Genomic DNA, 25856 nt, shown 5'->3' with positions numbered 1-25856 from the left:
CAGCCACTGCAGCACGAGTTCTATCCCGGCCAGGGAGCTACCCACATGGCGCAGCAGGCCTCTCCTGACACTCCCGCTGCTCCCCTTAGCAGTATATTTCAGTCAGTCTGCCTGTTCTGTTCCCCACTCTGTCTCTGGTGAATCCTCTCACCCCCCACATCTCTGGCCTGTACCCCAGTTCTTGTATGCATAAATAAATAAATCTTAAAAAAAAATAAGCACTTGGGCCTCCCTAGTGGCGCAGCGGTTGAGCGCTGGGTTGCGAAGCTGTCCGCGGCCTCTGCGGCGCCGGTTCGATCCCCAGCTGCTCCCCGGCCACCGGAGGAGGGTCCCACATGGCACGCAGACCTCTCCTGCCGCCCGCTGCTCCCCTCAGCAGTGTACTTCGGTCCTTCTGCCTGCTCTGCTCCCCACTCTGGCTCTGGTGGATTCTCTCACCCTCCCGCGCTTCTGACTGTACCCAGTGCATGTATAAACAAAACAAACAAACAACCCAGCAAACAAATAAATAAAGCATGCCTCTATAAAAAAAAAAAAAATTAAAAAAAAAAAAAAAGCACTCAATTTATTTTTAAGAGTTAATGCATGAAGGTGTTACCAGTTGTCACAGGTTGATTTCTCTGAAAGGTTAAGAGTGTAAGAGACATATTGGGGAGCAACCAATGAAGAAAGGGGGAAATGCCAGATAGATGAAGGAAGGCGTCTGACTGAGATGCACCTCTGACAATGTCTCTGCCAGCTGAGCAGAGTGTGGAGCAAAGATGCCCAGGAAGTGGGTCTGAGTTGGGCAAAATGGCTAGACCTTCTGATACCTTGCTTAGTCACTGGAGAGGGTCACTCCAAGCTGATCAGGACCCCAGCCTGAAAGATGAGACAAGCTCTGAAAAGCCAACAAGCGGTGCTGTCAGCTCTTCACACTCCTGGCAGCTGGGTAACGAGCAAGTCCTTTCCCAATGGAGGGTCGAGTGACTGTCGAAACGTCTCCCCAGCTACCACCATATAAACACAGGCATTCAAAGGGGCGTGACTTGGGCTTTGACAACAATATCCAGAGATGGATTCCAGAATACTTTGAACATTAAAAACATGACTGTATTAGGGCCTCCCTGGTGGCGCATGGGTTAAGACGTAGCACTATGAAGCTACCTGAAGCTATTGCAGCACGAATTCAGTGACCAGTCAGGGAGGTGACCCATATGGTGCAGTAGACCTCTCCTGTCTCCCCGCTACTCCCCTCAGCAGTGTTTTCAGTCAATCTGCCTGTTTTGCTCCCCATTCTGTCTCCAGTGAGTCCTTTCACCCCCCATACCTCTGGCCTATACCCCAGTTCTTGTATGCATAAAATAAATAAATCTTTTTTAAAAAATCACTGTGCTAAATATATAACTCCCAAGTATTTTTGAGGGAAAGGGTGTCATTACTTGATTACATCAGTTCTGGCATATTTGGTTTTCAAAAACTAATCATCTTTTTATTTATTAACAGCAAATATACCTATATTTTCTTGTTTTTTATTTTTCTTGAGGTCACAATGGCTTGCAACACTGACTCAGAGTTGCAGGTTCATGCGTCTTTAGATGTTACCCCACCGTGGCAACCATTGTCCCCACCATAATCCATGGGGCCCCCTGCTCTCTGTGTTCCCCACCTTCCCTCTCCCCCTCTGGTAGCCTTAATTCTACAATCAGCTTTCAAGGATTTGTTTTGTTGTGGTTGTTTCCATCTGTTCCTTTGTTTTGTTTTACTCTATTCACATACAGAAAATGTGACACCATCCAGTATTTGTTATATCATTCTAGAATCATTACTCCTTCATGTCTAAAATGGATTTGCATTTTGCTACATAAATTATTAGAACTTCTGAATGGGCCATTTTTAATAACTGGTATAAAAATAATGAAAGGTATATTACTGTCTTAACATGCTAATATCATCTAAGTTGAACTCAGGGAGCCCAGACTAAAAACACTGATCATTTAATAATAGCATAATCAACAGAATGAACAAATCCTATGAAAAATGAGAATATCTGACTCTGCTTTAAGCATTTCATGTGTATATTCAATCTTCTAACTAGAAATTTTAAAATATTTTTAGTAGAATCTGAAAGCATTTTTACTAAGTTTTCATAAACCAATAGAAATATTTCAGGAAAATATTCTAAGGGAGGCAAGTTGTTTCATGAAGCCTAAATTAGAAAATTCCATTTTAAACATTCTGTGTAGAAATGTAAGCACCACAAATATGTAGTTTCACTAACCTTAATAATGTGTGGAATAAAGGTAGTTAAATGCACCCTCACCTTTTTATTTATTTATTTAATCATTAATATTTTGTGCTCCCCTTCCTAAATCATCTTTGTGATTTGGTCATATCCTGACATTTTACAATCCTTGGCTTTCTCTACCTTATACACATACTCAAACCTGGCTTCCGAAAGGACAGAGTTTATATCTTCCCTTAAAGGAAACGGATTTGGTAGGATATTTGAAAGGCACAAATTCTTGTTGGAGAGGATGGGCAAAGAGTTGGGATATGAGGACACAGACCAGAATCTGGCCTTTGGTAGTCTGCAATTCAGTAAAGGAAAAAAAGACCTACAAAAACTTAACTGATAAAGAAGCAATTAACAGTAAAGAATAAATGTGGTGTGAACATGAGCCTATTTGAAATAATAAGGGGAGATTTTAATAAAATGAGGCAGGGTGTGTGTATGTGTGTGTGTGTGTGTGTGTGTGTTAATCTCTTCACATGAAATTTGCCTTCCTACCAGAACTTTAAGGACAGAGTAAAAAATTGCTATCTATACATGCAGTGTTTTACTGACTTTAAAATACAGCAGATATAAAACAGCTGCTTTTTGAAGGCATGGCTGAGAAATGGATCTTAATGCCATCATTATCCAAAAATGATCGCTATGCTGCTATCAGTCCCTGATTATCATGTGAGATTGCATGGGTTGTTCACACCTCTAGAAGCCTCAGGATCTCACCCCTTTCAGATCCCTAAACTCTTACTCTAGATTAACATACTTCAAACAGTTTTCCACTTTAATGGTTAACTTCCACTTAAAGCAGTGAGTTAGATGTCAGGAGAATGTTATTCAGTCAACCACTATTTATTGAAAGCCTAGTAGGAGCCAGGCTCTCAAGAAAAAATCCTATCAACTTGAAAGGAGTTCATCTTTTCCTTCACACCACAAAGACTGCAGTGCAGTGCAGTGTGTGTGTGTGTGTGCGCGCACGCGCGCGCACGTGCGTGTGCATACACATGTGTGTGTATTCTCCTACTGCATTACACTTTGGCTAACTTACAGGACTGTGAGCACATACTGCCTGGGTTCAAATCCTGGCTCTGCCACTTACTTGCTGTGTGGCCTTGGACAAGTTTCTTGACTTCTCTATAAGTCAATTTCACCATCTAGAAAATACTTATGTCTTAAGGTTGTTATGAGAACTAAACAAAATGTTAAATATATTTAATGCAGCAGCCATTTCCCCTTGCTTACCAGTTTAATCCTTGCACTAGACCCCCCCCCCCCCAGGGAAAAAGGAAATGGAAATATCACATAACCTGACTTCAAACTTTACTAGAATGCAACAATATTAAAAACTGTTGGCCAAAAAATAGATACAAAGGCCAATCAAAAGTTCAAAAATAAATCTTGCAACTAATCTATGATAAAACATCCAAGACCATAAAATGGGAAAAACAGACTCTTGAAAAAATGGTGCTCCACATAAGAAACTAAATACCAAATGGACTAAAGGTTTAGATACAATGATACAATACATAGAATAAAACATTAGTAATACATTCCATAATATCAACAATAAATATATTTTGGGTGACTCAACCCCTATGGCAAGAATTTTTTTTAAAAAATTAGGATTGCCTTAATCCTTAAAAAAAAAAAGCTCCTGTATAATGAAGGAAAAATACAAGATAATTAAACAGACACCCTATAAAATGGGAGAAAATATTTCCACAATATATAATAAGGGATTACTAACAAAGATATACAAAAAAGCTGTAATTCAACAATAAAAACCAAATAACCCAACAGGATAAATGCACCACGAAAAAAGAACACCCTACAGGAGCCCTGCCACTCCCAGTTAATCCCCACCCCTTGGGTATCCGGAGGCAGGGCTAGGGAGGGTTACTCGCTAGTGGTCCAAGATGGAAGTGGCCTTGGTGCACATGCGCATCACAATGGCCTCCCAGGGGGCGGGGTCAGGTCACGCTTTTGAAATTTGGTCCTGACAGTTAAGGTTTGTTTTACTTCCAAGAAACTGCCCCTGACTCTTGAACAACTCTGCAAGACCTCTTCAGTGGCTGGCCCATGCCTCTTAACTTGGGGGAGAGGACAGTGGTGGAGAGACCCCTCAGCTCTCCCCCAGTTCTGGTCCTGATCCCAGCGGCAGTAGCCAGGGTCGTGACCCCTGGAAGCTTGAGCCTTGCTGTTCTCCGGATTAATTAACCCTAAAAACATCATATTCATTCTTCTGGATATGCCCCAGAAGGATCCGTGCCAGAAACAAGCCTGTGAAATACAGAAATGTTTACAAGCCAACAACTACATGGAAGCTAAGTGTCAGGCTGTCATTCAAGAGCTGCGTAAGTGTTGTGCGCGCTATCCCAAGGGAAGCTCTCTGGTCTGTTCAGGATTTGAAAAAAGAAGGGGAAGGAGAGCTGACACCGAAGTCCACAGCAAAGTGAAGTTCTACTGAGAAGCAGCCAAGTACTGCCCCAACTTCCACCAAGTGAATTCCCTGTATCCTCCTGACTCTACTTCAGGCAAAGTGCAGCAACTTTCTAATGAAAATATCAATTTTAAAAGGTAATGAATTTACTTCTCTATACCGGACAGATAGAAACATAAGTATCTTCTAAAAACAAACATGTAGAATGCAATAAACGGAACTGCTAAAATGAACTGTTAAGGGAAAAAAATTTTAAAAACCCAGACTTAAGTATATCATTACAGAAAATCAAAGATAAAGTCCTCAAAGAAGTCAGAAGAAAAAACATCTTACCTGCAGAGGAACAAAGATAAGATTTATATCCAACTTCTCAGAAGGCATGCAATCAAGAAAAGAGTATAGTAACCTATTTAAAGTGTTGAGAGAGAAAAACAAAACACCAACCTAGAATTCTGTACCCTGGGAAATAATCCTTCAAAGGTGAAAGAGGAATAAAGATTTTTCTGAGAAAAACAAAAGTTGATGGAACTTGTTTCCAGTAAAACTGTCACATAATTTTTAAAAGCAGTTTCTTCGAAAAAAATGACATAGATTAGGTCATCAAAATAGCATGGGTATGGTATTGTTATAGAGCAGCCCCGATATTAAACGGGTTCCTGGCTGTGGGTCCTCACCCGCGTGCTTTAAAGAGACTTATGAATACTCTACTACAGACACATGCAAAAGGGTTAATAAAAGGTTTATTTACAAGAGGAAAGGAAATAAGGAAAATGTACAACTCAGGGAGAAAATAGGGAAATAAAGTCTTTAATGCGTCCTACCCGATCCGACGACCTGGAAACCCAAAGTCACTCCCAGAGCTGGCCGGACGCTCCGAGCTGGCCGAGAGCCCAAAAATGGAGAGCCCCCCAAAGCCCACGTGTCTGCCTTTTGTATCCACCTGGCTGCTTAACCCCACCCTCAGGTCCCAGCCACCTTCCCTTTGGTGGTGATGGGATTTGGAGTTCCCAGTGTCTTTGGCTTTGACCTGGGGTGGGGGTGGAGTCCACAAAGCCTGTATGGAATTTACTTTGGGACAGCCTTTTCCCCCTAACAGTATCACTTAGTTATAAGGTTGGTAAAACAAAATTCCAAACAGTGGCCGCTATCTGTGCACTTTGCACATTTTCCCCATATCTACATGGGGTTTTCCCAGAGACTCCAATTCCCTCCCACATCCCAAAGATGTGCACAGTAGGCTCACCGCCATGTCTCAGTGCCTCTAGTCTCAGAGTGGTTGTGAGTGTGTCTGTGATGGAAGGGCCTCCTGTCTAAGTTTGGCTCCCACCTTGTGCCCTGAACTTCAGGCACAGACCATGGTCACCCATGACCCTGAACTGTAATAAGCAGATTGGAAAATAAATGGATAAACAGAAATGATTGTTTAATATAAGAAGTGTTTGGGGGGGGGTCTTTACTCAAAAACTTGGTGATATTTTTGTGACCAGAAATATACTGTAGGAACTTAACTCTTGTTTATATCAATTAGCCTATGGTTGGTCTTGTTATGTCTTTTTGCTGAAAGTTGAAGTTTCCAAGAAACAATTGACATTAAATGAGGAATTACTGTACATGGAAAACTCAGCTCTGCATAAAAAAAAGAGCATCAAAGACGGAATAGTTGGAGGTAAAATAAAAACTTACTTTCTTATTCTTAATTCATCTAACAGATAAGTTTGTTCAACATAATACCAACAGCATATTTAATTATGTGTGCTTATGTATTATATATATTATAAATAGTACTTATGCATGTTTATATATAAGTAAAATGAGTTACTTATGCATGTTTATATATAAGTAAAATGAGTAACAATGATTAAAAGGGATGGAAGAAAGGAATTAGAATGACTTTATTATAAGTACACTTCCCATGAAATGGTACAGTGTTTTTTTAAAGTACACCTGGATAAATTATAAATATTTATTATAAACTCCAGGGCAACCAAAGTAAAATAAATGTATAATTGCTATGCTAAGAAAGGAGAAAAAATGGAATCATATTAACTGCTCAATAAAATGCGCCTCCCTGGTGGTGCAAGGGGTTAAGCACAGCACTATGAAGCTACCCACAGCCTCTGCAGCAGGAGTTTGATCCCAGCCCGCCAGGGAACAACCCACATGGCACAGCAGATCTCTCCTGTCTCACCCACTGCTCCCCTCAGCAGTATTTTTCAGTAGAGCCGCCTGTTCTGCTCCCTTCTCTGTCTCTGGTGAATCCTCTCACTCACACCCACACCTCAGGCCTTTACCCCAGTTCTTGTATGCATAAATAAATTTTTTAAAAATTGAAAAAATAAATGCTCAATAAAAACCTCAAAGGCAGAAAAAGACTGGAAGACAGAAATAGGAACAAAGACCAAGAACAATGAATAGAAAAGTTAATGAGGGCCTCCCCTAGTGGCGCAGGCGGTTGAGCGCCACGCTGTCGAGCTGTCCGCAGCCTCTGCAGCGCCGGTTCAATCCCGGCCAGCCGGCCAGTGAGGGTCCCACATGGACCTGCAGACCTCTCCTGTTGCGCCCGCTGCTCCCCTCAGCAGTGTATTTAGTCATTCTGCCTGTTCTGTTCCCCACTCTGTGTCTGGTGAATCCTCTCACCCTCCCACGGATCTGACCTGTACCCCAGTTCTTGTATAAATAAATAAGTAAATCTTTAAAAAAAAGAAAACAGTTAATGAATATTAGTAACGAATAGGGTAGATATAAACCCAACTCTATCAATAATCACTTTAAATGTCAATGACCTAAATACACCAATTAAAAGAGCAATTGTTAGAGTGGATCAAAAATATGACAAACTATATGCTGTTTACAAGAAACTAATTAAATATACGGGCACATACAGAATAAAATAATGCTAGAGACCTAGAGACTAAAAACCCTAAGGAAATCTAATAGTCAAGAGGGTGCTAATTTTATTATTCACTTCTAATTAGTGAAATTTTCACCCATAATTTTTAGAAGAAGAACAAAGATATTCTTTACCATCCTGCTCATTTGTCCCTTCATAGTACAAGTAGAAAAAGTCCAGAGTAGCTCTCCCCTAGGTGAGTGGGTCAGAACTCTCCTGGGAAGACTAAAGTCAGATGGAGGAATTGGGAGATGGGAGGGGAATGTCTTTTAGATTCTGCTATGGGTACCTTATTCAGTCAATAATTATTTTACTGCAGGCTTTTTAATGTAGCAGGCAAAGTTGAAGGTGATAACACAAGTGTAAAAAAGGAAACACGCTGCCCTCTAGACGCTGCAGGGTGACCCCTCCAAAGGCAAAGTTAAAAATAAGTGAGCTGTTTAAAAAAGTCTTCTGATTTCTTGTTTGTTTGGTCTTATTTTAATCATTCAATGGAGAATGTGCACCAGGTAGCCAATGTGAGAGTTTTCTAGAGCAACTGCGTGTGGGAAATCAAGGGGAACATGATTCTCACAAATTGTTCCTCTCTTAGAAGCACCCTGGCAGAAATTGCCAGAACATGAGTCTTCCAGTCAGAAGTGAGTAAAATGCTGCAACTACTCCAATCAATACATGACTGCTCCAGCATCCCCACAGCCATGTGTATGGAAGGGCGCTGGCAGCACAGCCATCTCTGTGCTAACATTAGCATGCTCAAGGAAAACCAAAACCTGCTGTTTCGGGCTGGCAGACCTTCTTAAAGGCTCCCCACCACCCCCAACACCTCTACCACCTCCACCTCATCTTAGATGACACTGACTTATATGCAGGGTAATGCAAGAGAAGGCAAGGCCCTTTTTCATCTACAAGGACTATGGCTAAACTGTCTACAGAATCTCCCCACCCTCCAGATAATTGCTTTTCTTATGTACCCATATTAACAAACAGGAGATTGAAAAAATGAGAGGAAATCCAATAGATAATATAGCCAATGTTTCTGGATCCCAGTCCCTAAGATCTTGGTGTTCCCTCTGCCAGAATCCCCATTCCTGCAGATATTTACATAGCAGGCTGCTTCTCACCAAAGTTTTGGAAGTTCTTACAATTTGGAAAGGTTTTCCTTCCCTGACTATCCCTTCTAACGTGGGATCCACAACTCCAGCCCTCCACAGTGATGGGGCACCCTTTTGAGATAACTGCTTATCACTCTTGATAACTCATTTGTTTTTTTGTTTCAATATCAGGTGAATACAGACCCCATGAGGGCAGGCATCTCTGTCTGGTTCTCCATTGCAGGGTCAAGGGCTCCATACATGCTCAATAAACATCTATTAGCCAGTGTACAAATGCTAGACCCCAATGACTGAAGTAGCTACTGGTCTACAGTTACAGTCTGAATATTATTTTTCAATTGCTCCATTTCAATGGGTTGAATTCCTCATAAGCAAGTCAAAAGCAAGAATTGTTGCAATTATGCAGGGAATTCAGGTGCAAAACACCCAGGTTGACCACAGATGTCCATTTGAAGAGCATCAATCTAGTTTCTACAGAACTAGAAAGTCACTTTACTTTGTGGTATGAAACTGATTCTAGTCTCAACTCAGCTGCTTCTCAGCCCTGAGAACCTGTCATCTCTCCACGATGGTTTCCTCCATTTTTTAAAACAAGGTTTAGCTGATAATAGGTAATGTTTCTTTCACATCTAAGAAAAAAAATATTTTTCTATAATTCTAGGATGAATTATAAGCAAGATTCTGTTTTATTTTAGCAGGGGTGGGGGGGAACCACATTTATTTTTTATCTATTTTTTAAATGTTTCCCCCTCTGTTGAAATGTGTTCACCACAAAGCTTTAAAGATTTTTGTTAGCAAAGACTTTAATAAAGAAATTTTACAGTTATCAGTTACATACCAAAATGCTTCCATTGAATCCAGAGTTAAATGTATAGTAACAATAGCTAATATCTATTTGCATTTGCTTCTAAGTATCTCACATATACTGTCAATTCTCACATCAACTTTATGAATATGTAATGATATAGTTGATGATAGAGGACAAGAATAGAAAGGCTGGAAAGGAGATGCCCCAAGACCAGAACCTGACTCACAAGGAGGGGATTGAGGGGAACAATCTGACCATTAACCCAGCTGTAGAGGTCGTGACCCTTAGGCACCAGTGCCTTATCACAAGGCATAAGACCCAAGCAAGATCAGATGCTATAGGGAGTGGAGCACGGGCCTGAGGGTAAAGATATGGAAATTGGACCCACCCTGGAATCTCTGGTTCCTTCCTGGTTTTTCCTAGTTATCTTAAATCAGCAACAAGCAGGCCACACCATGGAGGAGTGACCCCTCCCAAAGAGAAGAGAACTATATCCATACAGTCTCTGCACAGGCTCAGGGCAGCACTCCATCGGCCCACCTTTGACTATGCGGATGCCTCTTCTCACCAACTCTCTCCTGCAGGGCAGCAGCTTCCTGCCTGCCCATGACCTGTCAAGGCCGCCTGCCTGCAACCATGCAGGCTTCTCTTAGCAAACCTGTCTCTTCTGGGGCTGCTCTTCCTGCTTTCTTGTGTCTATGCAAGTGTCCTTTATTCTTCTGTCCCTTTCCCTAATAAACCTGCTCTTTCAATATAACTACTGTCTCTGTCTCGTGGAGAAACTCACCTGGGAAACTCGCCACATGCTGCTGAAATGGGAGCTCTGGGGATACCTTTCCCAGAGTAAACCCAAGGACTCCGCACTAACTCCAAAAAAAACGACATCATAATCACATCTTTCATAGATGTAAAACTGAGGCCCAGAGGGCTTAACAAAGAGCTTCAAGTCACCCAGTATGTATATTTCAAGTGTAGATCTGAACTATGCATGCACCTAGAAGCTTCATCACCATTTTTTTTAAGATTTATTTATTTATACAAGAACTGGGGTATAGGCCAGAGGTACGGGAGGGTGAGAGAATTCACCAGAGACAGAGCGGGAAGCAGAACAGGCAGACAGACCAAAAGTACTGCTGAGGGGAGCAGCAGTTGAGACAGGAGAGGTCTACCATGCCATGTGGGTCTCTCCCTGGCCAGCTGGGAATCGAACCCGCGATGCAGAGGCTGCGGACAGCTTCACAGCACTGCGCTCAACCCACTGCGCCACCGGGAGGCCCAAAATAAATAAATCTTTAAAAAAAAAAAGAAAACTGCTTCCTCTCAGAAAACAGCGTATATTCATTCAAAAGGCAAATAAGGGCCTCCCTGGTGGCGCAAGAGGTTAAGCACTGCACTATGAAGCAATCCGCAGCCTCTGCAGTACGAGTTCGATCCACCGGCCGGCCAGGGAGCACACCCGTGGCTCCCCTCAGCAGTGTATTTCAGTTGGTCTGCCTGTACTGTTCCCCACTCTGTCTCTGGTCAAGCCTCTCACCCCCCCCCCACATCTCTGGCTTGTACCCCAGCTCTTGTATGCATAAATAAATAATTTTTTAAATAGATAAATAAATAAAAGGCAAATAAATTCTGCAACATTTATGACAGTTTAATAGCCCTCTTATATACAGTTCCTGAAATAAGAAAAAGCATTACTAAAAAAGGAAAAGGGACAAAAGATAGGAATGTACAGTGCAAAAAGATTAAATATAATTTGCAAAGAAAATGTAAAAATGTCTTCAAACTCTGCTATCAAAAATGCCTATAAAATTTAGTTTCTTACATTAATATTCTTACTAAGACAGTTCATAGAAATATAAATTGACACAACCTTTTGGGGGATTTTTTTAAAGGGTACCTGAAGCAGTAAAAGTAATTATAAATGTAGAAAAATATTCCCATTTATGAAAATTTGGATAGCTGTTGAAATTCAATGACAGATATATAGGAATTCTTTGTATTAAACTCAACTTTTATGTTTATTTGAATTTTTCATATTAAAAATATTTCCAAGAAAAATTTTTATTTAAAAACATTCCATTCTTCTTAGGCTAAAACTCAAAATGTGTATGCAAAATATTACTCATCTTGGCCTTATTTATAATGCTCAAAAAATTATCAAAACACATTTCTAATAAAAGAAATGTATTATTTTGTATAATTAATGTGCAATTAATGTATAATAAATGTATAATTATAATGTATAATGTATAATAAATGTACAATTAATGCAAAATTGATAGAGTAGAATATTAAGCAACCTTCAAAAAAATCATGTGTATAAAGAATGCACCATGACACACAATAAAATTCCTGGTATAACATCCACTCAAAATGAAAGAAAACCAAAAAATATATATATATGTATTTTGAAAATATATTTATATCCCTCCCCACAAAAAGGGAAAAAATACTCAAATCACACAGATCCTCTTGGATGGTAAGATTATAATTTTTTTTTAAGATTTATTTATTTATTTATACAAGAACCTGGGTACAGGCCAGATTCACGGGAGGGTGAGAGGATTCACCAGAGACAGAGTGGGGAACAGAACAGGCAGACTGATGAAATACACTGCTGAGGGGAGCAGCGGGCATGACAGGAGAAGTCTGCCTTGCCATGTGGGACCCTCGCCGTCCAGCCAGGATCGAATCTGCACTGCAGAGGCTGTGGACAGCTTCACAGTGTTGCGCTCAACCACCTGCACCACCAGGGGAGGCCCAAGATTATAATTTTTAAAAACTGCTTATACTTCAAAAGTATCTTCTGCATTTTCCTACAACATTCATGTAGTAATGTTACAATGAGGAGAATATGTAATCTAAACATTAAAGACAGAAATAGTGAGTAAGAAAGAGAATCACAAATGTAAAAATTAACTAGTCATACTTGTAGCTGAGCTGTCCCCAAAATGCTACCATCCTTAAGGGAAATGCCCACCAAATACGGTAACCTCATCAGATGTACCTGAGCAAACAGAAAGCCTTTCCAGCTGGGAGCTCCAGTGACAAGGGGGCAACCATTCAAAAATAGTGTGAGAGGGTCTCCCTAGTGTCCTAGGGGTTAAGTCTTAGCACTACCATGGCTACTGCCCACCACGCCAGCCCCTGGCCAGGGAGCTAATCCACATGGCACAGCAGACTTCCCCTGTCTTGACCCTGCTTCCCTAAGCAGTGTATTCCAGTAGATCCACCTGTTCTGCTTCCCACTCTTTCTCTGGTGAATCTACTCACCCCTCCCCCACCCCCCGCATCTCTGGCCTACACCCAAATTCTTCTATGCAAAAATAAATAAAATCTTTTTTAAAAAATATAAGAGAATACTGTTGAGCAGAGCCCTAATGAGGTCACTGAGCCTCAACAGCCTTCACAAACCTAACTGACTCCACATGGGGGAGCCTGGCTGACCTCTCACTTGAGCACACTGTATGATCTTAGACACTCCTGCAGGATTGACACTTCAGAAGCCCCCAAAATAACTGACAGCATACAACAGAAATAATTATTCCTCTTTGTAGTTCATGAGTATCATTGTTCACTTTTTTTTTAATATTCTTTCAAAATCAAAATCCCCATGATCCAGTTCTGCAAGGATATGTTAAGCTTTCTTATTTTCTTTCTTTCTTTCTTTTTTTGGTAAGCAATTGAGTGGTCAGGGTTTGAAAATAAACAAGATGGCTGCAATTGTCTGATAAATACTCCATTTTTCCAGATGGAAGAAATTAGAGAAAATTTAACAGAACGTCAAAATATTTATAAGAAATACGAGATGAGAGAATTGTGTGAGACAGAACAGATAGAGAAAATAAACAAATGTAGTCCTTTGCCACCTCCTAGGTCTCATTATAAATCCCTTAACTCCCTGAACTGCCTGAGTTTCCTCAACCGGGAGGAGAGCTGAGGTGAATGAAAGTGTACACAAAAAAATATTAAGGGTAAACCTTGTTGGGAAGGATGTAGAATCCATTGGCTTCCTTTGGACCTGCACATCCAGCTGTTGGGTGCCGAGGACATTCTATTGCATCATCTTGCCATGTTAAGTGCAGTAACTGCCTTCATTATGGGAGCTATGCACGCGTAACTAGTTTTGTAGAGAACACCAACACGTGTGACCAATGGGACTCAATGATTGGGAGCTCCAAGATGACTGAGGTATAATTTAGATATATTTGAAAGGTGAAAGCCCAATTAACAAATACTAGAAATATAATTTTTAGGATGCCACTACTCCAATTATTTCAAAGAGTATGGTTTTAAAAAAGACGAGACTTGAACTCACAGATGAAAAATCAAATTATTCACATATTTCTCCATAGGAGGTGTGCATTTTTAAATTTTACCTTGGTTAGCTGTATTCAAGTTTTTTTTTTTTTAAAGAAACCTGTGTATATCTATTACTCTCATTCTTTTTAAAAATCTTTCTTTCAACCAGGTTATTTTATTTTACCAACTTTAGGTCAACAGCAAAATAAAGTGGAAGTTTAAAGAGATTTCCAATATATGCCCTGTCTTCACACATGACATCCTCCTGGATGTGGGCTGATACCATGTAACCCAAAATGCAGCTTTCCCCACCAGAGTGGTACATTTGTTACAAATGAGGATCCTACACTGACACATCATATTCACCCAGAGCCCATACTCTGAATCAGGGCTCACTCTGTTATGCTTTCTATAAGTCTAGACAAATGTATCCATGTGTCCACATGTATTCACCATTATAGTATCACAGCGCAGTTTCACTGGTGTTTCAACAGGTGCTTTAACACTGGGGAGGTTTTTTTTTTATTTTTAATTCTGTGTTCTTAAAAACCCAAATGAATCCTTCATTATCCTAATTAAAACAAACATAAAGGCAAAATTTCAGTATTACAGTGATACCTAGCATTCATATTCAAACAGCTGTTGAATACTACTACTAAAAAAAAACAAACTTGGTTTTCCACTAATATATCTTTTTAAAGATTTATTTATTTATGCATACAAGAGCTGGGGTATAAGCCAGAGATGTGGAGGTGTGAGAGGATTCACCAGAGACAGAGTGGGGAACAGAACAGGCAGACTGACTGAAGTGCACTGCTGAGGGGAGCAGTGGGCAAGACAGGAGAGGTCTGCCTCGCCATGTGGGTTGCTCCCTGGCCAGCCAGTGGTCAAACTCGTGCTGCAGAGGCTGCAGGTTGCTTCCTAGTGCAGTGCTTAGCCCCTTGCACCACCAGGGAGGCCCAGTTTTCCACTAATATTAAGGGAGAAAGTCTGCCATTTAAAGATGTTCATCATCAAACAACATTCCCCCCTGTAGTCCCCTTCACACCAGCTCCTTGTTTAATCACTGCTTCTTCTGCACATTTTCCTCATTTGGGTCCTTTGGTCTTTCTTTAGGCTACTTCTTATCTGAATGCTCTGTGTCCTATCTTCACTTCCACCAGCCACCCTTCAAGTCCCAGTTGTGTCCTACCTCACCTACGAAGTTGCTGTGGATTCTCCCTCCCAACAGTGATTCATCCCTCTATACTCTCACTTTGTCACTATGCCAACATTTGACTCCAATTTATGCACTGATTTCTACCAAATTTTCATAAATTTGTATGTACAAGTAAACTTTTCATATGGGTAGGTTTTATCTCCACAACTGAGTTGTAAACAGCCAAAATCTGGGCTCATGCTGCTCACTAAACTCTTTGCATTTTTTATTAAATGGCATCAGCCCAAATCCATGTTTTTTCTATTATGAGGAAAATAAGTAAGGTCAGATGACAGTAAAAATAATTTCCTTATGCCTCAACTGAACTAAGACAAGACCATAAACCCAAATCCATGTGATTCACTGTGGCTCATCCAGATGTGTCTCCAAAGATGAGAGATCTAAGCACACTGATTTCAACTCTACTAGATAATTAGATGATCTATAGCTACCCAGGTCAGCCTTCCTCCAAATTCCACACCCAATGGGTTCCTCTACAGATAACTGGAAATGTATTACAGGCAAATTATTTACACTAGGGTATATTTCTCTGAAACTAACCTGCCCTGACATGTCTCAATAAAAGCGAGTGCTTTATTTCTGGAAAACAAAGTACTTTAAATACATAGGTACAAATTTTCAGCATAGATCTCTCATGGATCTACAGATGTGGAAACAACTGTAACATGAAAGGGCTGAATTGAGAAGGTGTGTTTGTGTAACAAGGACAGCTTCTCTTGGCTGACATGGCTGTTTTCTGCTTAAAAGCTTTTTAGTGCTATTGTAAGAAAGCTGCCCTTTTCTTTTTCAAGCCCACCCCTTAGAAGAAAGAAAATATGGTTGGTGATCATTAGCCAGTTTTATTTTATTTACTGAGATAAGATTTATAGCTTTTGAGTAAGTCTAAATTCTTGTGTACTACCCACAATTACCTTGGGACAGAATATCGTGAGCAACTGTCTTTGTAAAAGACTCTGCCAAGACAGTGAAAATTCCTGACATCACTGGCCCCAGTGACCTCAAAGAAATGGTCACAACACAGTTCATTACTGATTAAAATAGTCACCTAACAGAAGATCATGTGTGGGGAATAAGTTTTCTAAATGCAATGGAAAAGGGAAGATTATTTTAAAATGATATTGGGATAAGTAAGTTGAGTCTGTTAACAGAAAAAGGGAGGCAAGAAAATGATATGTGTTAATGCACAGAATCAAGCCCTCAAATAGAACACAATAGTTTTAAAATCATTAAGAACTAGTAGAATACCAAACAGGTCTTTGGAAGAATGATAATACGTTCCTCAGATTTGATGCAAAAGAAAAAAATATGAAAGAAATGATAACTAGATAAAATTTTTACAAATGTAAATTTCTAAATAACAAAAACAATCAAGTTTGGAGGAAAATCAATCTAAATACCCAACAAGGAGTGTTATATCTCATCTTAAGGATTGAAAATAACATAACTCTCCCAAAAAACAGGAAGACAAAAGAAACAGCTGGTGATACAAAAGAAAATGAAAATTATTAAACAGCATGTGAAAAAATATTCATATACTAATAAAAATATTGGTAACAATTATAGCAATTGATGCTTATTTGTGCTAAGATCTTTATATGTGTTATCTATTTGATCTTCATAATAACATTAAGTGTATACATCCTCATTCCCATTTTATAGATATTGAAAGTAAGGTTTAGAGAGGTTGCTAACTAATCCAAGGTCATATAACTAGCATTTGATTACACAGGATTGTGTTTACCGATCTACATATACTCAGGATAGCTACTCATCACTGATTATTTGTAATGTGGGCAGGTGGTAAAAAAACAGTCAACTTACATGCTGACCAGTTCAATGAGCTATAACTCCTCCGGAAGACATGACAATAATTGGCAACACAGATCAAGCCACAATGATACTCATATATTTTGTACTGATAATACTATTTCTTAGGATTTCTAAATCAAAAGAATAAAAAAGATGAATATATAAAGATGTCTACTGTATATTAACTCAAAACAGCAAATATTTAGAAACCACCATATTCAGTTTAAGTAACTTTTAAAAATATCTTTATCAAGTAGTAGCATAGAACAACATAGAAAAATGTTAAAAATCTAAGGTAACACTAAAAGATAAACATGTCATTTTATTTTTAATCTAAAATATAAATGAAGAATGAAAGGGTATACAGGAAAAAAATGAAAATATCTATATTTGGATATTTTGCAGCCATCTCAAACTAAATGTGTCCAAGCTGAACTTATAATCCTTATCCAAATTTTGCAAAATAAACAATCTACATTAAGAAAATACTCTAAAAGTTGTTAAAGAAACACTGATAAATGTGAATTTATTTCCTAATCATACTTCTTGATTCATTTGAGCCAAAGGATCTAAAAACGAACTAAGGGCCTCCCTGGTGGTGCAGCGGGTTGAGCGCAATGTTTTGAAGTTGTCCGCAGCCTCTGTAGCTCGGGTTCGATTCCTGGCTGCCCAGAGAGATACCCACATGGTGAAGCAGACCTCTCCTGTCTTGCCCGCTGCTCCTCTCAGCAGCGCTTTTGGTCATCTGCCTATTCTGCTCCCCACTCTGTCTCTGGTGAATTCTCTTACCCTCCCACATCTCTGGCTGTACCCCAGTTCTTGTATAAATAAACAAATCTTAAAAAAATTAAAAAAATAAAAAAACGAACTGATATGCAGTTAAAAGGTCTAGAAATGCTTTAAATTTAAGCAAAACTTCTAGTAGCAACCACAACAGTGCTAGTTGAAGTACAAGTTAGTGTTATTGCAGTCCACTCTTCAAAGAACAAGATATTTAAAAAAAAAAAAACTAACATTGATTCACCGCCTTTTATGGGGAAATCATAGTTTTAAATTTGCTACAAGAAATGACATCCTGGGTCTACCATCACATAGTACACAACTGACCTCTAGACTCCATAGAAAGTAAAACCTGCCCCAACAGTAAGCACCAACATTTTTCAACAACACCAAAGTTACCCTAATTTTAGAACAAGGCACTCAACAATCCAGTCAAGGGCATTATGTGCTAAATCTACTCATACTAGAAGAACAATCCTCATCAAATTTGAGTCCAATTTTGAATTTTTAAATAAAATTTTATTGATTTATCATTGGTTTATAGACACACAGCTTCAGACCTAGGCTCCTTTGTTCACATTCTGGTATCTGGATCCTGGAATCCCTTAATTTGGTATCTTGATTCATCTTCATCAACGAATTTACCCACTCCCTTAACATAATATTTTGGCAATAACAGTTAGTGTAAAAGTGAATGAAGTGACTGCAATACACTATCTGATTTCTACCTTGGTTCTTACTCAACTGAATTGTAGTAACAAAAATGTTCTATATCTGCCTAGTCCAAACACAGTAGCCATTAGCCTGTCATAAAGGACTATTATTAAGGATTTACAGTGTCATGAATGCAGCTGAAGGTATAAATTTAATTTTAAATAATTTAAATGTAAGTATAAATATGGCTACTGTGTTAGACAGTACAAGAAGCCTTATCAAAAGATTTTCTAAGATGGGTCCAAGAAGTTTCATCTAAGACTGATTATTTGTTATCTTCTCATACTTGAAATTCTCATCTCTGGAATCAGAGAAATCATGAGAGAAATCAATCTAACAAATACATGTTAAGACAATCTTAGTTCTCACTTTGAAGGCATAGCAGCAATTGATTAAAACAGGTTCCTGGATTAAATGAATTAATAAGTGATATTCTGTGTAACAGACTGACTTCAGTCTCAACACAATTCAGCTGATCTTTTCACCTGCTCAGAGGAGAGCACAAGATTTAAAACTTCAATAGAATGCTTACGTATGACTGACAGCAATACCTATCAATTGGATCTGCCAGTACTGCCAATTTAGCCATGTCTACCTCACCATTTGCATTTCATTACCGACCACATGCCATACTGAAATGAAGACACTGCTTTGCATAAATTTGGCATAGATTTGCATGCTCTCTGGAGACTCCCAATTCACTGCAGCAACTATAATTTAATCATGCTAACACAATTATTCTCACCCTGATGGCAGCAAAAATCCTCACATTTGCACAGTATATCAGAAGTAGCTACTTATTTATCTCCAAATGTCACTTCCGTCCATTTCATTATAAATAGAATCCTCATGTTGAACTAGACATGGGATCATTACAACAAAAACTGTATTCCCAAGTCACCTTTGCCACTACATGGCTATGTATCTAAGATCTGATCAGTGGGATATGAGCAGAAGTTGTGTTGTAAAACCAAGCATAAAACCATCCTCTGATTCACCCTGAAGTTTCTGCTGGGTGAAATGTGACCATGATGGTTATTACTGAGGTAGGTTTCTTAGTCCATGTGAAGAAAGGCACATAAAGAGAAACCAGAAGCCTGGATGTTCATGAAGCTGCTATACCAGACCTGCCATCTGGTTTAAGTCACTGTTAACTTTGCACTATTGTCACTCATCACTCGTAGTTGAGTCAAATCCTAACAAGCACACACACTACACTTGACTCAAAAAGAAAAAAAAGTGTTGAACTCCTCTGGAGTTTCTCTAGGATGATCTTCATTATGGATGACATCTTTATTATCATCAGAAGAAACCATATTAATCTTGAGGTCTAGGATAGCTATAATAATAAAAGCTGCATTAATAAAATTGGAAGGACTGCCTCTCACTTCATGAAGTTTGATAAATGCAGACGAATGGAAACTGAAGGGATGGAATGAATATAAAACAAAGCCATTTTCTGGTTTACAGGATGGCAGGTCTATGGGAATTCCAAGTCTTATTGTATACAATGTAGGACTTTGCCCAGGGAGTGGACTTTGATTTGTAAATACTCTTTATTTTTTTTTCCTGTTTATTAACATTGATTTACAACCTCTGTATCTATTTTGAGGGTATTGGTTCACACCTCTATAAATATAAGTTGTCATACCACATCTACTATCAAAACCCCAATAATCTTCCACCATAGTCCACTGAGCCCACGCACCCCCCCACCCTTTGTTCCCAACCCCTCTGGCAGCCTCAGTCTATAGTCAGATTTCTGGGGTTGGGTTAGGTTGGATTTGGTTTGATGTGCTCCTTTGCTGTTCTTTTGTATTCAACATACGAATGAAATCATCAAGTATCTGTCTTTTTCCTTATAACTTATTTCACTTAGCTAAATCCCCTTTAGTTCCATTTATATCATCACAAATGGCAAGAGTTGACTTTTTTTATAGCTGAGTAGTATTCCATTGTATATACACACCACATCTTCTTTATTCACTTATCTGTTTTGGGGTACTTAGGTTGTTCTCATAATTTGGCTGTTGTAAATTGTGCCGTAATGATTATAGGAGTACATGCATCCTTTTGAATTAAAGTTTTTGTATTCTCCTAGGATAGATACTGAGGAGAGGGACTGCTGGATCATATGATAGATCTATTTGTAATGTAATGTCTCCCAAAGGGGCTGGACCAGTCCACATCCCCATCGGCAGTTCCTTTTACTCCACATCCTCATCAACCCTGTTGTCACTGGTCTGTTTGATATGAGCCATCCTCACAGGTATGAGGTGAAATCTCATTGTGATTTTGAAATGCATTTCCCTGATAATAAGTGATGATGGACAGTTTTTTCATGTGCCTGTTGGCCATCTGTAAGTCTTCTTTGGAGGTGTCCATTGAGTTCTTCTGCCCACTTTTTGATTGGGTTATTTATTTTAATTTTGTTGAATTATATAAGTTCTTTGGAAGTTTGAATATTAACCTCTTGTCAGATGTATGATAAGCAAAAACTTTCTCCCATTTTGTAAGATTTTTTTTGTTTTAATGAGTTTCTTTTGTTATGTGGAAGTTTTTTAGTTTAATGTTGATTTGTAAATATTCATTTTTTAAAGATTTATTTATTTATACATACAAGAAGTGGGGTGTAAGCAAGAGGTACAGGGAGGTGAGAGGATTCACCAGAGATAGAGTGGGGAGCAGAATAGGCAGATCTACTGAAACACACTGCTGAGGGGAGCACTGGGTGAGGCAGGGGAACCATGTGGGTTGTTCCCTGGCCAGCTGGGGATTGAACTCATGCTGCAGTGCCTGTCAATAGCTTTAACCCCTGCACCACCAGGGAAGCCCTGATTTGTGAATATTCTTTTTTTTTTTCATGCATTTGGGTTATCTTTAGATGTTTAAATGTTTAATAAAGTAAAATACACTTAAGAATATATATAACAAAATTTATTTCTGAAAAATTATTTTTCTTCTAAAATATTAAAAAATAAAATTAAAATGAGAAATGCAAACGCAAAAATGGATACCTAATTTTATTTATTTATTTTTTTAAATTATGTCTTTTTTAATTTCTATATTCCCCATACAATTGCAACCCCCTGATTTTGACCCCAATGCCTCCTTTCCCCACTCCCCCCTCTAAGGTGTGTCTCTGGTACATAGTTGTTTGTTGATTTTGATTTTTTTCTTTCGTATAGTTATTCTTTTTTTTTTAATTTTTTTTAGATAATAAATTTTATTGTTATATTCCCCATACAATTGCAACCCCCCCATTCTGACCCCAATCCCTCCCCTCCTGCCCCCGCCCCCCTAAAAGTGTCTCTGGTTCATAGTTTTTTGTTGATTTTGATTTTCACTTTCTTATAGTTATTCATTTTCCTGGTCCCTTATTTAAGTTTTCTAGATTCCTGCTATGAGTGAGACCATCCGGTATTTTTCTTTTTCTTTCTGGCTTATTTCGCTGAGCATGATCCCTTCCAGCGCCATCCATGTTGCTGCAAATTGCATGTGTTTATCTTTTTTGAATGCTGAGTAATATTCCATGGTATATATGTACCACATCTTCTTGATCCAGTCATCTATTTTTGGGCATTTGGGTTGTTTCCAAAGCTTAGCTATTGTAAACAGTGCTGCTATAAACATAGGGGTGCAGGTGTTCTTTGGAATTGATGTTTCTGTGTCCTTTGGGTAAATACCTAGGAGTGGAATTGCTGGAGCATATGGAAGCTCTATGTTTAGTAGGTCCAGAAATCTCCACACAGCTTTCCACAGTGGTTGGGCCAGTTTGCACTCCCACCAACAGTGCAGGAGAGTTCCTTTTTCTCCACACCCTCGCCAACATTTGTTGTTGCTAGTTTTTTTAATATGTGCCATTCTCACTGGTGTAAGATGGTATCTCATGGTAGTTTTGATTTGCATTTCCCTGATGACAAGTGATGTTGAACATTTTTTCATATGCCTGTTGGCCATTTGCATTTCCTCTTCAGAGAAGTTTCTTTTTAGCTCTTCTGCCCATTTTTTGACTGGATTATTTTCTTTGTTGTTGTTGAGTCTCATCAGCTCTTTGCAGATTTTTGTGATCAGTCCTTTATCATTAGTGTTGGGTGCAAAAATGTTCTCCCAGTTGGTGGGGTTAAAGAACTAGACATAAGACCTGAAACCATAAAATATATAGAAGGAAATATAGGCGAAACACTACGTGATTTGCACATCAAAGACATTTTTACAGACACATCACCCAAAGCAGTGATAGTGAAGGCAAAGATAAACAGCTGGGACTACATCAAATTAAAGAGCTTCTGCACAGCAAAAGAGACAATAACAAAAACAATGATTTGTGAATATTCTTAGGGAGCAATGGCCAATGCAGGCAAACCCCTGAGAAGCAGAGAACAGGCAACCTGATGGCTACAAATCTACCTCCCAGGCTGGTGCTTTCCCGCAGGCTCCACTGAGCTTTTCTCCATTTCAGTCCCTCCCTCCCAACTAGAGGAACCAATGACTGCTAGAGCTTGAAGCCTCTTATGGGTCAATGGGAGAAAAGAGAGACTAAGCAGAGTTGGAATTTCAACACGCACTTGTTTTCTGCCTCCTCCCCTGGGCTCTGAGCTCCAACAGGGAAGGGACTTCATCTGGGTTCTTGACTGAAGCCTCCCCATGTTTTAACCAATGTCTGATCATGGGGGGAACACATAAGCACTTCTGAAATTTCACTCATGAATTTTAACTCATTAATGAATAAATTATGGTGGTGGGATTATGTGTGTTAAAAGCCATTTTTTCTTTTATGATATTATAATATTCTTACAATATTAAAATTAGAAGCTAGGATTGCTTGTGTAATTTTTTTGAATAAATTAAACATTATGAGGGGGAAGTAGCATTTTTTTTTAAATATTTACTTATTTTTTTATACAAGCACTGGGTACAGTCAGAAGTGCGGGAGAGTGAGAGAATTCACCAGAGCCAGAGCAGGGAACAGAACAGACAGACTGATGAAATACACTGCTGAGGGGAGCAGCGGGTGGCAGGAGAGGTCTGCTGTGGGTTAGCTCCCTGGCTGAGGATCAAACTCATGCTGCATTGGCTGCTGATAGTTTCCTAGTGCAGATACTTAACCTCTTGTGCCACCAAAGAGGCCTGGGTAGTAGCATTTTTATCCAATAAACAAGTGTTGAGCTGATATTACTTACTGGGAACTCACTGTATTGGAGAACACAGGGATAAATAAGACAAAAAGTCCTTGCCCTTGAAGAGTTATTACAGTTCGCTTTCAACTTACAATGAGTTTATGTCCTGATAATTCCATTTTAAATTTAAAATAATATAAGTCAAAAATGCATTGAATACATCTAACCCACAGAGTATCATAGCTTAGTCTAGCCTACCTTAAAGGTGCGCAGGAAATTTATATTAGCCTACAATTGGACAAAATCATCTAACACAAGCCTATTTTATAATAAAATGTCAATATCTCATGCAATTTATGAATGTTGTTTTGAAAATGAAAACAGAATGGCTGTTTGCCCTGGTGATCATGTGATTCACAGTGGCTTCCCAGCATCACACGATGTTTCACTAGACTGAGAATAGATCAACATTCAAAATTCAAAGTATGGTTTCCACTGAACACACTTCACTTTTGCATAATCATGAAGTTGAACAATCCCAAGTCAAGCCATCTTACATCAAACCACACTTAGGTCAGTGTATATATACTGGAAAACTGGTGGTGTCTGTGCAGGATTTATTTAAATTAAGCAATAAATGTTAGTTACTTGTGTAAAGTATGGTATAATGTGAAAAGGCCAACACAAAAATTCCAAAGCCTTTCCACAGCTTGACTTCATAAAGTAAAAGTTACATATACATCAGTAACAATCAGCATCCACGCAACTGCTGGCACAGATTTGTAAAAAGGACAAGAATACTGTCAGGCATGCTTTCATTAGTGTCTCTGCATAAAGTCTGTGTTCATTTTCACAGCCCAGGCCAGGGAGCACCAATTACTGGGCCCCCTGCACACTCTCCTCTCGTACTTCCTCTGTCATTTATACAGTGACTCCCTTGAGCCATTCTCCATGAAGAAATGCAAGCTCTTCAACAGAGGAGCAATCATATCTAGTTTATCCATGTGTCCCACTAGAACTCAGCATAAAGATAAACTCAACTGCATTCACAAGAGACCTTTTACCTTCTGTGTATCTCAAAGAAAGAATCTCACATAAATGGAACCCTTTAAATCCTTGCATATCATTACAGAGATCTACTTCAAAAGTTCTCATACCAGCAATGGTTGTGTCAAGGCCTGAAGACAGTTAATATTTATTAAGCACCTGCTGTTTACCATCACTTTCCCTTAAGTACTTCACATTCATAGACCATATAATTCTAACACCCACCCGTGATAGGAGTACTATCATTCACCCTAATTCACCATGCCAGACAATGTAGACAGGTCTCCCACATCTCCCATCTAGCTGCATCTTAATGAACCTTCAAGTCCTAATTTGAGGTTTAGAGGCTGTTTAACACCAGATGCACATCTCATATTGTTCACTACAGGACCCCCTGTTTTATCAGCAAAAGAAACATTAACTTTAGAGCCAGATATGCATGGAAGACTCTGGTTTTTACTAGTTGAATAAACTTGAGAAAATTATTTACCTTCTCTGAGATTCAATGTATTATTTGCAAATAATGATTGAATTCACCTAACTGTTTTAAGATGGACTTCTATTTAAGGAGCAGGAAGCAAAAATGAAATAAGAAGGGTGCGGGATGCAGAAACCTGATTCAACTGGCAACTTCTCTGGTTATTACTATCTGATAAGGCTGAACAGTTACAGTAGTGAGGAGTTTACTACCAGCTGCTCCTTCCTTTCCCTCCCTACAACACAGGTTGATTCCTGTACGTAGAAATTCCATGTTCAACTAAAACGGTTTTATGTTTGCTACTTAGTCATTTACCTCATTTTGTCTTTTGCTTTCCATTTCTGCTTGGGAATTGGGTAACCAGAATCTCTTCCTGTGAGCCACTTACTGGTACTTCAAAACAAGGGCATTGTTGCTAATAAAAAATATATTCCAAAAAGACCTGGCTTTCCCTCATGACACTGCTCCAATGCTAGTTCTTAAGGCTAACTCTAAGGGGATCTGAAATAGAGAATCCACCCTAGGCAAAATTCTAAGGAAATCAAGGGTAGGCAAGTCTTATCTCCATCTTCAGCCTCCTCTCCCAATAAGTGCTCTTTTTAGCAAGTGTGGCTTAGGTCCTGGAACCAGGCCTCCCGATTATTAGCTTTTGTGATTTACTAGCTGTGTGACCTTGAGCAAGTTGCTTACCATCTCTGAACTTCAGTATCCTCATATATAAAGCAGCTTAATATTATTTGCCTGATAGGGCTGTGGTGGTTATGAGGCAGACAGATGCTGCTGATATATTATTCTCTCAATATTTTGAGATAATTTTGAAAAATTCAAAATGAAAAATAAAATTATTTTAAATACCGCACAATTGCCGGGGTCA

General features: G+C 39.1%; 1 protein-coding gene across 1 annotated transcript; it reads left to right on the top strand.

Annotated features, from left to right (window-relative positions):
- The first annotated feature begins 4418 nt into the window (after window positions 1-4418).
- On the top strand, window positions 4419-4839 carry CMC4 (C-X9-C motif containing 4). The gene is given in 2 exon segments (XM_084245036.1): window positions 4419-4676; window positions 4678-4839. Coding segments are annotated over 2 exon segments (207 nt in total). The 5' UTR covers window positions 4419-4514; the 3' UTR covers window positions 4723-4839.
- The last annotated feature ends 21017 nt before the right edge of the window (window positions 4840-25856 follow it).

This window comes from Talpa europaea (genome assembly GCF_964194135.1).
Source record: "Talpa europaea genome assembly, chromosome: 10".
NCBI lineage: Eukaryota > Metazoa > Chordata > Mammalia > Eulipotyphla > Talpidae > Talpa > Talpa europaea.
Note: the sequence above shows the minus strand (reverse complement) of the source record. Positions and strands in the feature narration are given on the sequence as shown.